General features: G+C 32.5%; 1 protein-coding gene across 1 annotated transcript; it reads right to left on the bottom strand.

The window, feature by feature from the left end:
* Positions 1-721: 721 nt before the first annotated feature.
* Positions 722-4719, bottom strand: LOC133334009 (alkaline phosphatase). The gene is made up of 3 exons (XM_061542310.1): positions 4259-4719; positions 1427-2549; positions 722-871 (listed from the first exon to the last, which is right to left on the bottom strand). The coding sequence occupies exons 1-3, from the start codon at positions 4673-4675 to the stop codon at positions 738-740; spliced, it is 1674 nt and encodes a 557-aa protein (XP_061398294.1). The 5' UTR covers positions 4676-4719; the 3' UTR covers positions 722-737.
* Between the last annotated feature and the right edge of the window lie 6513 nt (positions 4720-11232).

The following is an 11232-nucleotide window of genomic DNA, read 5'->3' as shown; positions in this document are numbered from 1 at the left end:
TTAAAGGTAGGGATCACTGGTTAGGAAATGTGACTAATTACTTTATGGTTATATTTTTTTATAGGAAATGTAGATAAATTATATTTAAACCACTGAACATACCCCATCTGTTAAATGTAAGGACCACTAGTTACTAAATGTGACTAACCATTTAATTGTTATAGTTTTTATATTTTTTGTAAGAAATTAGGTTAAAGTAAATTTAAATTACTAAACATGCTCCATCTGGTAAAAAAGGGACCACTAGTTACTGAATGTGACTAACTACTTTATCGTTACATTTCTATATTTCTTTTTTTGTAAGAAATGTGCATAAATTCAAGTTAAAACACTGAACATACTCCATTTGTTAAATGTAGGGGTCACTAGTTACGAAATGTGACTAACTGCTTTATCGTATTAAATCCCTTAACATTTTGTTATCAATCTCTCTATTGCTATTTTTATTCAAGGAAAAAACTTTTTTCGTAACTATTTAAAAAAATCTGTTTATTTTTTTGTCAAACTTAAATCTATATCTGTTTATATTGATTATAAACATTTGAGCGTTCATATATCACAAATCTATTGCAACTCTGTGTCTTACATATACATTGACACTACTTAAAAATTAAATTAAAACTAAAGGTGGGAGGGATCGGAGTGATAATTTTGGCGATTGTATTCAAGATGTGGGTCCCATTAATTCGTAGATGCAAAATTAATTCATTTATTAGATTTCAGATATTTTAAAAGCCTTACAAAGGCAATAAATCCGCCAAACTTTCGGCAATCGAACTGTCACGGAAACGACCAATACGCAGGGCATATGTTATGGCATGGGCCACATAGGATTGTTCATGCACGCCGTGGAATAGATATGACATGGCACCTGGAAAATAAAACGGAAAGAATAACATAAGTATTAAATAATAATTAAAGGTTGTCAGATCGTTTAAGTGTGGTACACACTATTAGATTTGATTTACAGTTGGGAGCTAATTTTGCCTTTTTGATTATGTAAACGCCAAGTAAATATTTATTGCTGTTGGTAAATCAGTAATCGTTAAAAAAAAAACTCCAAACTGATAGTGTGTACTCACATTTAGGGATGGAACATTTGACAATACGTAAAGTGGTGTACACACTACCGGTTATGATTGACAGTCTATGGGAAATTTGGGGTTTATTTGACTGTCTATGAGAAATTTGACTGTACGTAAAGTGGTGTAGCTTAGTCATTTGAACGTTCAAGTCCATCATTCAGAGATGGAAATTTTTGGTAGTACATAAAGCAGGGTACATACTATCAAGTTTGATTGGTTTGGTCGGTCATTCGTTAGGCATTCACAAAAACATTTAAGGCTATTGGAAAAATTGAAAGCCCCAATTGGTAGTGTGTACCCCACCTAAGCCACTGATAAAAAATATTTAACCATAAACTCACCCGTTGCATGAATTGTCACATCACTACCACCATGATAATTTTCATCGGTATTTACAACACCTTGCTGCGTGTATTCCCAATCGGTGGTATCCTGCAACGATGGATCCTTTCTGCGACCATTTGCATCCGCCTGAAAACCTTCATATGTTGTGCCATATGACAAAATCGTATAAGGGGTTCCTTCAGTTTTCGATGTTCCAGCTATCCCCAAAATATTCGAACCCTTTGCGGCATAACCATTAATCGCCAGGGTGTGAGAATGATCTGCTGTTACAATAACCAATGTATCCTGCAAATCTGAACCCAAGGCATTAATGGTAGCATTTATGGCATCATTAAATGCCAAAACTTCATTGAGTGCCTTGCGTGCCGTGCCACGATGATGGGCCTGATCAATCATACCACCCTCGACCACTAAAAGGAATCCTTGATCTTTCGATCTTAAAACTTCTAGAGCTTTAAGGGTCATTTGTTTCAACGATGGCATGCCTTGGGGTGAGGTATCCCTCTCATGTTCATATTTCAAATGACCATTGGCAAAGATACCCAAAACATAATCTGTTTCCTCGGCATTAATGGCTTCCAGTTCTCCAGTGTTTTGTACCACAACATGGGCCTCATTTTCCGAGGCCTTAATGTCGGACCATTTCTTAATTAAATTACGACCATCGGCAGATTTACACGACCACGTATCAATGGGATCCGCTTCGGAATCGGTAACATCGGATACTAACATTTGTCGCCCGCCACCCATAATGACATTGATTTTTTGACCTGTGGGTTCTTCGATCAGTTGGCGGGCAATGTCTCGGCAACCTTCCTCCGTAGCTGTGGCAGGCATTTTCTGTTCACATTCCCAGCGGCGATCTGGGGTATGGGCATACAGGGCAGCTGGGGTGGCATGGGTTACACGGGTATTGGTAACAAAGCCGGTCAATTTGCCATCTTCTTGTGCCAATTTCAATATGGAATGGACATGGCGATCGGGGTTTAGGGAGGCAGAACAATTTCCCAACGGTACGGAGGAATCAACACCACCGGTTTCATAATTTACTTTAACTCCGGTGAAAAGGGCGGTGGCTGTGGAGAAGGAATCTGGTACTTGCTTATTGGCACAATAGGTCTGAAAAGAGGGGGAGGGAGAGAGAAATACATGAAAAATTAGTTTTTAAGGTCTCGAGGGTTGAAACATAATGAATTCTTAGCTTTGAGACCCAAATTCCCACTTAAAAGCCAAAACACAATGAAAACTTTTTCTAAGGCTTTAAGGAAAAAAGTTTCTTTTTAAAAGTGTCGAGGCTACAAACATAAAGTATTGTTTGCCTTGGAAACCGAAATTCCGCTAAAAAAGGCCAAAACACAATGAACTCTTTGCTTAAAGGCTTTACGGAAAAACGTTTCCTTTTTGCAAAAAACATCAAATTATTTTGAAAGAAGATTCAGAAAGTAAAAGACGTGAAGAAAAACATGCAAACACAATGAAATCTTCGTTACGGGCCTTAAACGCTCTTTAGACAGGATTTTCTTTGTAGCTCAGGGCTATAAACATAAAAAATTCATTGCGTTGATGCCCAAAATTCCTTCCGAAGTGTAAAAAGAACGAAAAAAGCATAAACACAATGAACTCTTTACTTTAAGACTTGGCTTCGTCAATGTTTTGTAATATAATTGATAGGGAGAAAGTTCGGTTTTGCAAAGCGAAAAATATTAAAATAAGGATCAGAAAGCGCAAAAATAAGCCCAAACACAATAAAGACTTCCCCATGAGGCTTCAACCGATCTTTAAGACAAGATTTGTAATCTGAATTTTTTGTCTTAAGTTCTAAAATTCCTCTAAAAAACGTTAAAAGAAAAATACGATTGTAAAATGCAACAAAAAACGCCGAAACATATTGAACACTTTGCTTTACGGCTTGGTTCCGTAAATGATTTTTTTAAGAGAATAGATGGGAAGAATGTTTCGTTTACATCAAAAAATTAAAATAAAGAATCACAAAGGGAAAATGCACGAAGAAAAAGCCAAAACACAATGAAATCTTTGGTGTGAGGCTTTGTTGGCCTTTAGTCAGGCTTTTCGTTAATAAAAATTGTCAATTTTTTGCCATAAGTCATAAGAAATGTTAAAGAAAAGCCCAGAGAGTAATACACGTAAAGAAAAAGGTCCAAACACAATGAACTCTTTGTTTTGAGGCTTTGTGGATCCTTTTATTTAATTAAAGGTCTAGCAGTTATGTTTTGTTTAAGCCAAAATAGGAAGGAAATATCATAACTCGAATCAAGGAGTAAAACTCATGAGGAAAATCTTTCAAACACAATGAAGTCTTCGTTTTGAGGCTTTGTTGGCCTTTAGGTAGGCTTTTCATTAATAAAAATTCTTGATTTTTATCAGAAGCCATGTGAAATGCCCACAATAAAGAATCAGAGAGTAAAATACGAGAAGAAACCAGACGAAACACAATGAACTCTTTGTCTTTAAGCTTTGTGCATATTTTTCTTTAATTAAAGTCCTAGCAATTATGTTATGTTTTAGACAAGACAAAAAGATAAAACCGAAATCAAACAGTAAATCTCATGTAGAAAATCCCTCCAAACACAATGCAAACTTCGGCTTAAAGCTACGTTAGCCTTTAGCTAGGCTTTTCTTTAATAAAAATTATTGTTTTTTGCCAGAAGCCATGTGGAATGCCAAATAATGAATCAGAGATTAAAATGCGGGGCTAAAAATGCCGAAACACAATGAGTTATTTGCTTTGAGGCTTGGCTTCAAAATGTTATTCTCGTTATTTTTCTGCGCATTCATTATGTTTCGCCTTATATTACCTCCCAACTTACCTTCAATAGGCCCATATCGGGGAATTTTTCCCATGCCATCAAACCCTCCTCCTTGAATCCCATTATTCTGGCAGCCGTCACGGTATTCGGACCCATGCCATCACCCACAAAGAGAATAACATTACGGGCTCTCCGTTTATTATCAACACGATCGACAGCTTTTTTCAGCTCCGTAATACCTTCCTCAACCCACAGACGTTGTTCTTCGGGCAGAGCCATTGTCAGAGCATCTTTTTCACCTACATCGGCTGTTTTCGACGATGGAAATCCCACAGTATAATGGACCGCAAAAGCAGCGATCATAACCACTAGGAGAATAGATGAAAATGACACAGCAATAACGAATACTTTCGATTTGTAGACACGTGGTTTGCGTGGCTTTAAATCGGCATGTGAATTTTGACTGTAACTGTCCATGGGTAGTTCGAGGGTACTGCTGGTGCTATTCACCCCGCTAACACGTTTACATTCCTGGACCATGGTGATCTGGGGAGGAGGTCAATTTCGTTGTTTCGATTTATTGTTATTATTCCGAACCAGATAGGGTGAGTGCGGTAGAGCTGACGCTGCTGATATCAATCTAATTTCCTTCCAAAAATGTTGTCACCTATTCTGCAAAGATAAGATGAAGTGTTAGTATTTTTTTTTTAATTTAGAAATATTTTTTATTGTGTTCCTTATCATTCAATAAAAAAATTTTGTAGACGTGCAAAAAAAAATGTTTTCAAAAAATTGTAAATTTTCAATAGACATAGAGTGTTTAGATAGCATAAAGTTTGATTCGATTAAAGAACTCTTTTTGCGCATCAGATTAATGGAAGTTCTTGCTTTACTGGAGTATGGGAGTCTTTGAAACACTTTCGATTTTATTATGAATTTTTATAAAGAATATTTTTTTAATTGGTACCATAAACCTAAAAGAAATTATTCAGGGTGATTTCGGCCAATTTCCATTTGAAGTAAAAAAATGCCCTAAAAATATGTTTCTTTAAATTTTACTAATTTTCAGGGGTATATATTAGATCTAGAGAATACTTTTGTTCGGTGACCTATAGTGAAATTTTATAGAGAACAAATTTTCCATTAACATCACTTGCCTAAAAGAATGTATTCCGGGAGATTTGGGCCAAATCTGAAAATACTCAAATTATACCAAGAAATGGCTATTTTTTGTGGTGTATTCAAATTGCATCACATTTTTAAGGGATATACGTAACATCTATCGATTTCTATTCTTCGGTGACCCATAGTGGAATTTGATGTAGAACATTTTTTCCATTGATACCAAAGCCCTAGAAGCAAGTATTCCGATAGATTTTGACCAATTCCGAATATACTCAAATTAGACAAAAAATAATGCATTTTATGTATTAAAATTGCCGCAGATATTTTAGGTATATATATTACATCTATCGATTCCGTTTCTTCGGCGACCCATAGTGAAATTTTATAAGGAACATATTTTCCATTAACATCACTTGCCTAAAATAAAGTATTCCGGTAGATTTGGACCAAATCTGAAAATACTCAAATTTTACCAAGAAATGTCTATTTTCTGGGGGGTTTTCAAATTGCATCGCATTTTTAAGGGATATTCGTAACAGCTATCGATTTCTATTCTTCGGTGACCCATAGTGAAATTTGATGTAGAATATTTTCTCCATTGATACCAAAACCCTAGAAGCAAGAATTCCGATAGATTTCGAACAATTCCGAATATACTCAAATTAGACCAAAAATAATGCATTTTATGTATTAAAATTGCCGCAGATATTTTAGGTATATATATTAGATCTATTGATTTCTTTTGTTCGGCAACACATAGTGGAATTTTATGTAGAATATTTTACTCATTACTACTAAACCTCTACAGCGAAGTATTATTGACGATTTCAACCAATTATGAAAGATACAAAAATATCCAAAAAAATCATATATATAGTTTTTGCTCATAAATCTAATCAATGTTCTTGCTCTTCTGGAGGATAGTTGGCCTCTGAAACCCTTTCGATTTTATTGGAAATTTTGTGTAGAATATTTTATCCATTGATACCAAACCTCTGCAACGAAGTATAATATACGATTTCGACCAATTATGAAATACACAAAAATAACCCAAAAATTCTTGCATATTTACGTGTTTACGTATTATTATTTTTTATGATATCTATCGTTTATACCGATTTCAATTTTGAGGTGACCTATAGTGAAATTTTCCGTATAACATTTCTTTCATTATCATCAAGCGCCAAAAACTAACAATTCAAGGAAATTTTGGCCCAATTTGTTGGTAAAGATACAAAACTGACCAACAATATTTCCACTTAAAATGTCTACATTGTCGGGATGATTTTAACGGTAAATATTATATATAGGGGTTTCGTATCTGTGGTGAATAATTGTGAAATTTTATATAGAAAATTTTTCTCATAAATACCGAACCTCTATAACGAAGTATTATGGCCGATTTCGACCTATGAGGAAAATGCAAAAACTACCCAAAAATTCTTGCATATTTGCGTATTTGCATATTATTAATTTTTACTAATATCTATCATATATACCGGTTTCTTTTTTGAGGTGACCCATAGTAAAATTTCCCATAGAATACTTTCTTCATTAGCATCATGTCTCAAAAACGAAGTCTTCTAGGAAAATTTACCCGAACTGGGTGAAAAAGTTACAAATTGGATCAAAAATATTTCCAGTTAAAATGCCCTATTTGTCGGGACGATTTCAAAGGTATATAATAGATATAGGGGTTAGGTTTCTTCGGTGAGTTATAGTGAAATTTGATGGAGAACATTTTTCTCTCTAATATCGAACCTCTATAACGAACAATTTATGTCGATTTCGACCAATTATGAAAATACAAAAAATAACCCAAAAATTCTTGTATATTTGCGCATTTATATATTATTAATTTTTAATGATACTTATCATATATACCGGTTTCTTTCTTGAGAGGACCTTTTGTGAAATTTATCGTAGAACATTTCTTTCATTAGCATCAAGGCTTTAAAATTAAGTCTAATAGGAAATTTTGGCTCAATTTGAAGAAATTTATACAAAATGAATCATAAATAATTGCAGCTAAGTTTCCCACATTATCGGAGGGATTTCAAGGGTATTTATTATATATAGAATTTTTATTTGTTCGCTGACTTATAGTGAAATTTTATGTGGAATAATTTTTCCATTGACATTAGTACCCAAAAATTTGTTTTAAGAGGACATTTTGGTCCAATATGAAAAAGTATGTAAAATCGACTAAAAAATCATTTCTTATTAAAATACGTAATTTATGGGGACGATTTAAACGTTATTTAATATAGCTACAGATTTATTTTATTTGATGACTTGTAGTGAAATTTTATGTAGAATAATTTTTCCATTGACATTACCGGCCAAAAATCAATTTTAAAGGGACATTTTGGCCCAATATGAAAAATGATGTAAAGGCGACCAAAAAATAATTTATTGTTAAAGTATCTAATTTATCAGTATGATTTAAACGTTATTTAATAAATCTAGAGACTACGTTTGTTTAGGGACTTATAGTGAAATTTTATGTGGAATAATTTTTCCATTGACATTACCGACCAAAAATCTATTTTAGAGAGACATTTTGGTCCAATATGATGTAAAGGCGACCAAAAACAACATCTCTTTATAAAGTATCTAATTTGTAGGGATGATTTGAACGTTATTTAATAAAGCTAGAGAATTATTTTATTCGGTGACTTATAGTGAAATTTTATGCAGAATAATGTTTCCATTGACATTACCGACCAAAAATCAATTTTAGAGGGACATTTTGGCCCAATATGAGAAATCATGTAAAGGCGACCAAAAACAACATTTCTTTATAAAGTATCTAATTTGTAGGGATGATTTGAACGTTATTTAATATAGCTAGAGTTTTATTTTGTTTGGTGACTTATAGTGAAATTTTATGTAGAATAATTTTTCCATTGACATTACTGGTCAAAAATCAATTTTAGAGGGACATTTTGGCCCAATATAAAAGATTACGTAAAGGCGACTAAAAACAACATTTCTGTATAAAGTACCTAATTTGTAGGGATGATTTGAACGTTAATTATTATAGCTAGAGATTTATTTTATTCGGTGACTTATAGTGAAATTTTATGCAAAATAATTTTTCCATTGACATTACCGACCAAAAATCAATTTTAGAGGGACATTTTGGCCCAATATGAAAAATTATGTAAAGGCGACCAAAAAAGCGTTTCTTATTAAAATTAATAATTTGTTGGTATAATTTAAACGTCATTTAATATAACTAGAGATTTGTTTTGTTCGGTGACCTCTAGTGAAATTTAGTGGAGAATATTATCTACTTTGGTTGAACTCTCCTAAAATCATCTATTATGGGAGATATGGACAAAAACTGAAGTGAAGCAAAATTGTCCCGATTTTTTACAAATATTTAAAGTTTTTTCTATTTTTAAGGTTATGTTTTTTATTTGCAGTTTTCATTTCTTTGCAGACTTATAGTGAAATTTGATTTAGAATAATTTTCCCCTTGACATCAGTTCTCTTAACTGAAGTTTTCCGGGAGATTTGGGCCAATTATGAAATGTACCAAAAAAATATCCAAAAAACTCTAATTTTATTTATAGTCAAATTATAAGGTCTGTCGTGCGCCAAATCGAAATTTTTGTTTTTACAATGGCTTCTAATAATTCAATAAATAATTCTACGCATTTTGGCAAAAAAAATATAATCTAAAAATATTTATTTTTAGAATTTTTTTGCATATAAAAATAAAATAAAATTTTGTATTTCAACAATGCTGTCCGACAGCCATAAAACAATAATATTTAGATGACATCTTTATTATTATCGTAATGATATCAAGTGTATTGTAAACTAGGCATAATTAAAAACAAACGTGATAAGCTTTTTGTGGCCTAAATACCTCAAGCGTTTATTATGTTTTGGCATTTGCATTGTTCGGTACCAAAAAAAGCTTGTTGAAATTTCATTGTTTTAAATTTTGTATGAAACTAATTAAAATAATTAATGGGTATTTTGAACCACCATAAATCATTTTTCAAAATTTGAATGGCCAGAAAAATTAATAAGTAGCATCACGTGAAAAAAAATCACGGGGAAATATGGGGAATCAACTATGGCGGAAAAAGTGAGTTTCTTAAAATTTAGCCAAAATTATTGGCGATATATCAAGGGTATATGTTATACCTATCGATTTCTTTTGCGAGGTGACCTTTAGTGAAATTTGATGGAGAATATTTTCTCTATCGGCATTACTCACGAAAAATTATGTCTTAAAGGAAATTTTCCCCCAAATTGAAGAAAGGTAAAAATGACCAAAAAAAAATTTCTCCATTACATACCAAAGTTCCTAGCCAGGTTTCTGTGATTTTCGTGATACCTACAAATTCTCTGTGTGAGGTGACCTATAGTGAAATTTTCTCTAGAACAATTTTTCCATTGAAGTCACCCACCCAAAATTAAGGATTTGGGGAAATATTGACCCAAATTGAAAAAATGGTACAAAATTGACCAAAAATGAATTTCTTATTTATGTATCCATAATACGAAACAGTTTTGAAGTATATTTATTATATATATAGATTTCATTTGTTCGGTGACCTCCAGTGAAATTTTCTGTAGAATATTTTTTCCATTGACGTCACCCACCGCAAATGACAAATTAAGGGGATTTTTGAGCCAAATGGGGGAAAGGTACAAAAAATTACCAAAAAATAATTTGTTATTTATGTACCCAAAATCAGAATCAGATTTGAAGAATATACGTTATATATACACATTTCTTATGTGAGGTGACCTATAGTGAAATTTGGTGGAGAATATTTTCTCCATTGACATCACTCACCAAAAACTACAAATTGAGGGAATTTTTGAGCCAAATGTGGAAAAAAAGTACAAAAATGACCAAAAATTAATTTCTTACCTATTTACTCAAATTGGAACTAAATTTTGAACGATATTTATTATATCTAGGGATTACATTTGTTCGGTGATCTATAAGGAAATTTAGCATAGAACATTTTTTCCATTGACATCACTCTCATAAAATGAAGCCTTTAGGGAAATATTGACCCAAATTGCAAAAATGGTACAAAATAGACTAAAAAACTAATTTCTTACTTAAGTACCCAAAATCGGAATCAGATTTTAAGAATATCTATTATATATACATGATTATTTTGTTCGGAGACCTATAGTGAAATGTTCTCTAGAATATTTTTTCCATTGATATCACTTACCAAAAATCACGGGATAAGGGAAATATTGGCCTAAATTGAAAAAAGGACCAAAAAATAACTTCTCATGTACCCAAATTGTTATGTGCCCAAAATTGGATCCAGATTTCAGCGATATTTATTATATATAGAAATTTATTTGCTTTGGTGACCTATAGTGAAATTTAGTGTAGAATATTTTCTCTATTAGTGTTACTCACCAAAAATAACGGGATAAGGGAAATATTGGGAAATATTGAAAAATCTTACAAAATTGACCAAAAAAGAATTTCTTATTTATGTACCTAAAATTAGAACCAAATTTGCGGGATATTTATTATAAAGAGAGATACGGGGTTCTTTCGTGACATATAATAAAATTTAGTGTAGATAATTTTTCCCACTGACATCACTCACCTAAAATGACAAATTGAAGGAAATTTTGGACCAAATTGAAAAAGGCTCAAAATTTCCAAAAAAAAATTTTCTGAGTTATTTGTCCTTAAATTAGAATCAGATTTGCGGGATATTTATTATATTTAGAGATTTGGATTCTTCGGTGACCTATAGTGAAATTTAGTGGAGAATATTTTCTCCATTGGCGTCACTCATCAAAAATGACAAATTAAGGGAAATTTTAGATCAAATATGGAAAAAGGTACAAAATAGACCAAAAAAGATTTTCTGAGTTATGTGCCCTAAATTGGAACCAGATTT

This window comes from Musca vetustissima, unplaced genomic scaffold (assembly GCF_032173495.1).
Source record: "Musca vetustissima isolate MV318-11 ecotype Yass unplaced genomic scaffold, APGP_CSIRO_Mvet_v1 utg2072, whole genome shotgun sequence".
NCBI lineage: Eukaryota > Metazoa > Arthropoda > Insecta > Diptera > Muscidae > Musca > Musca vetustissima.
The sequence above is the reverse complement of the archived record's forward strand: the minus strand, read 5'-3'. Positions and strand labels throughout refer to the sequence as shown.

Bases quoted from the DNA above. Each gene is read 5' to 3' on its own strand.
- LOC133334009 (XM_061542310.1), bottom strand. From the start codon at position 4,675: ATGGACAGTTACAGTCAAAATTCACATGCCGATTTAAAGCCACGCAAA. The intron at 2,550-4,258 runs GTAAGTTGGGAG...CCCTCTTTTCAG, and splicing joins CCGATATGGGCCTATTGAAG to ACCTATTGTGCCAATAAGCA. The intron at 872-1,426 runs GTGAGTTTATGG...TTTATTTTCCAG, and splicing joins TGTGACAATTCATGCAACGG to GTGCCATGTCATATCTATTC.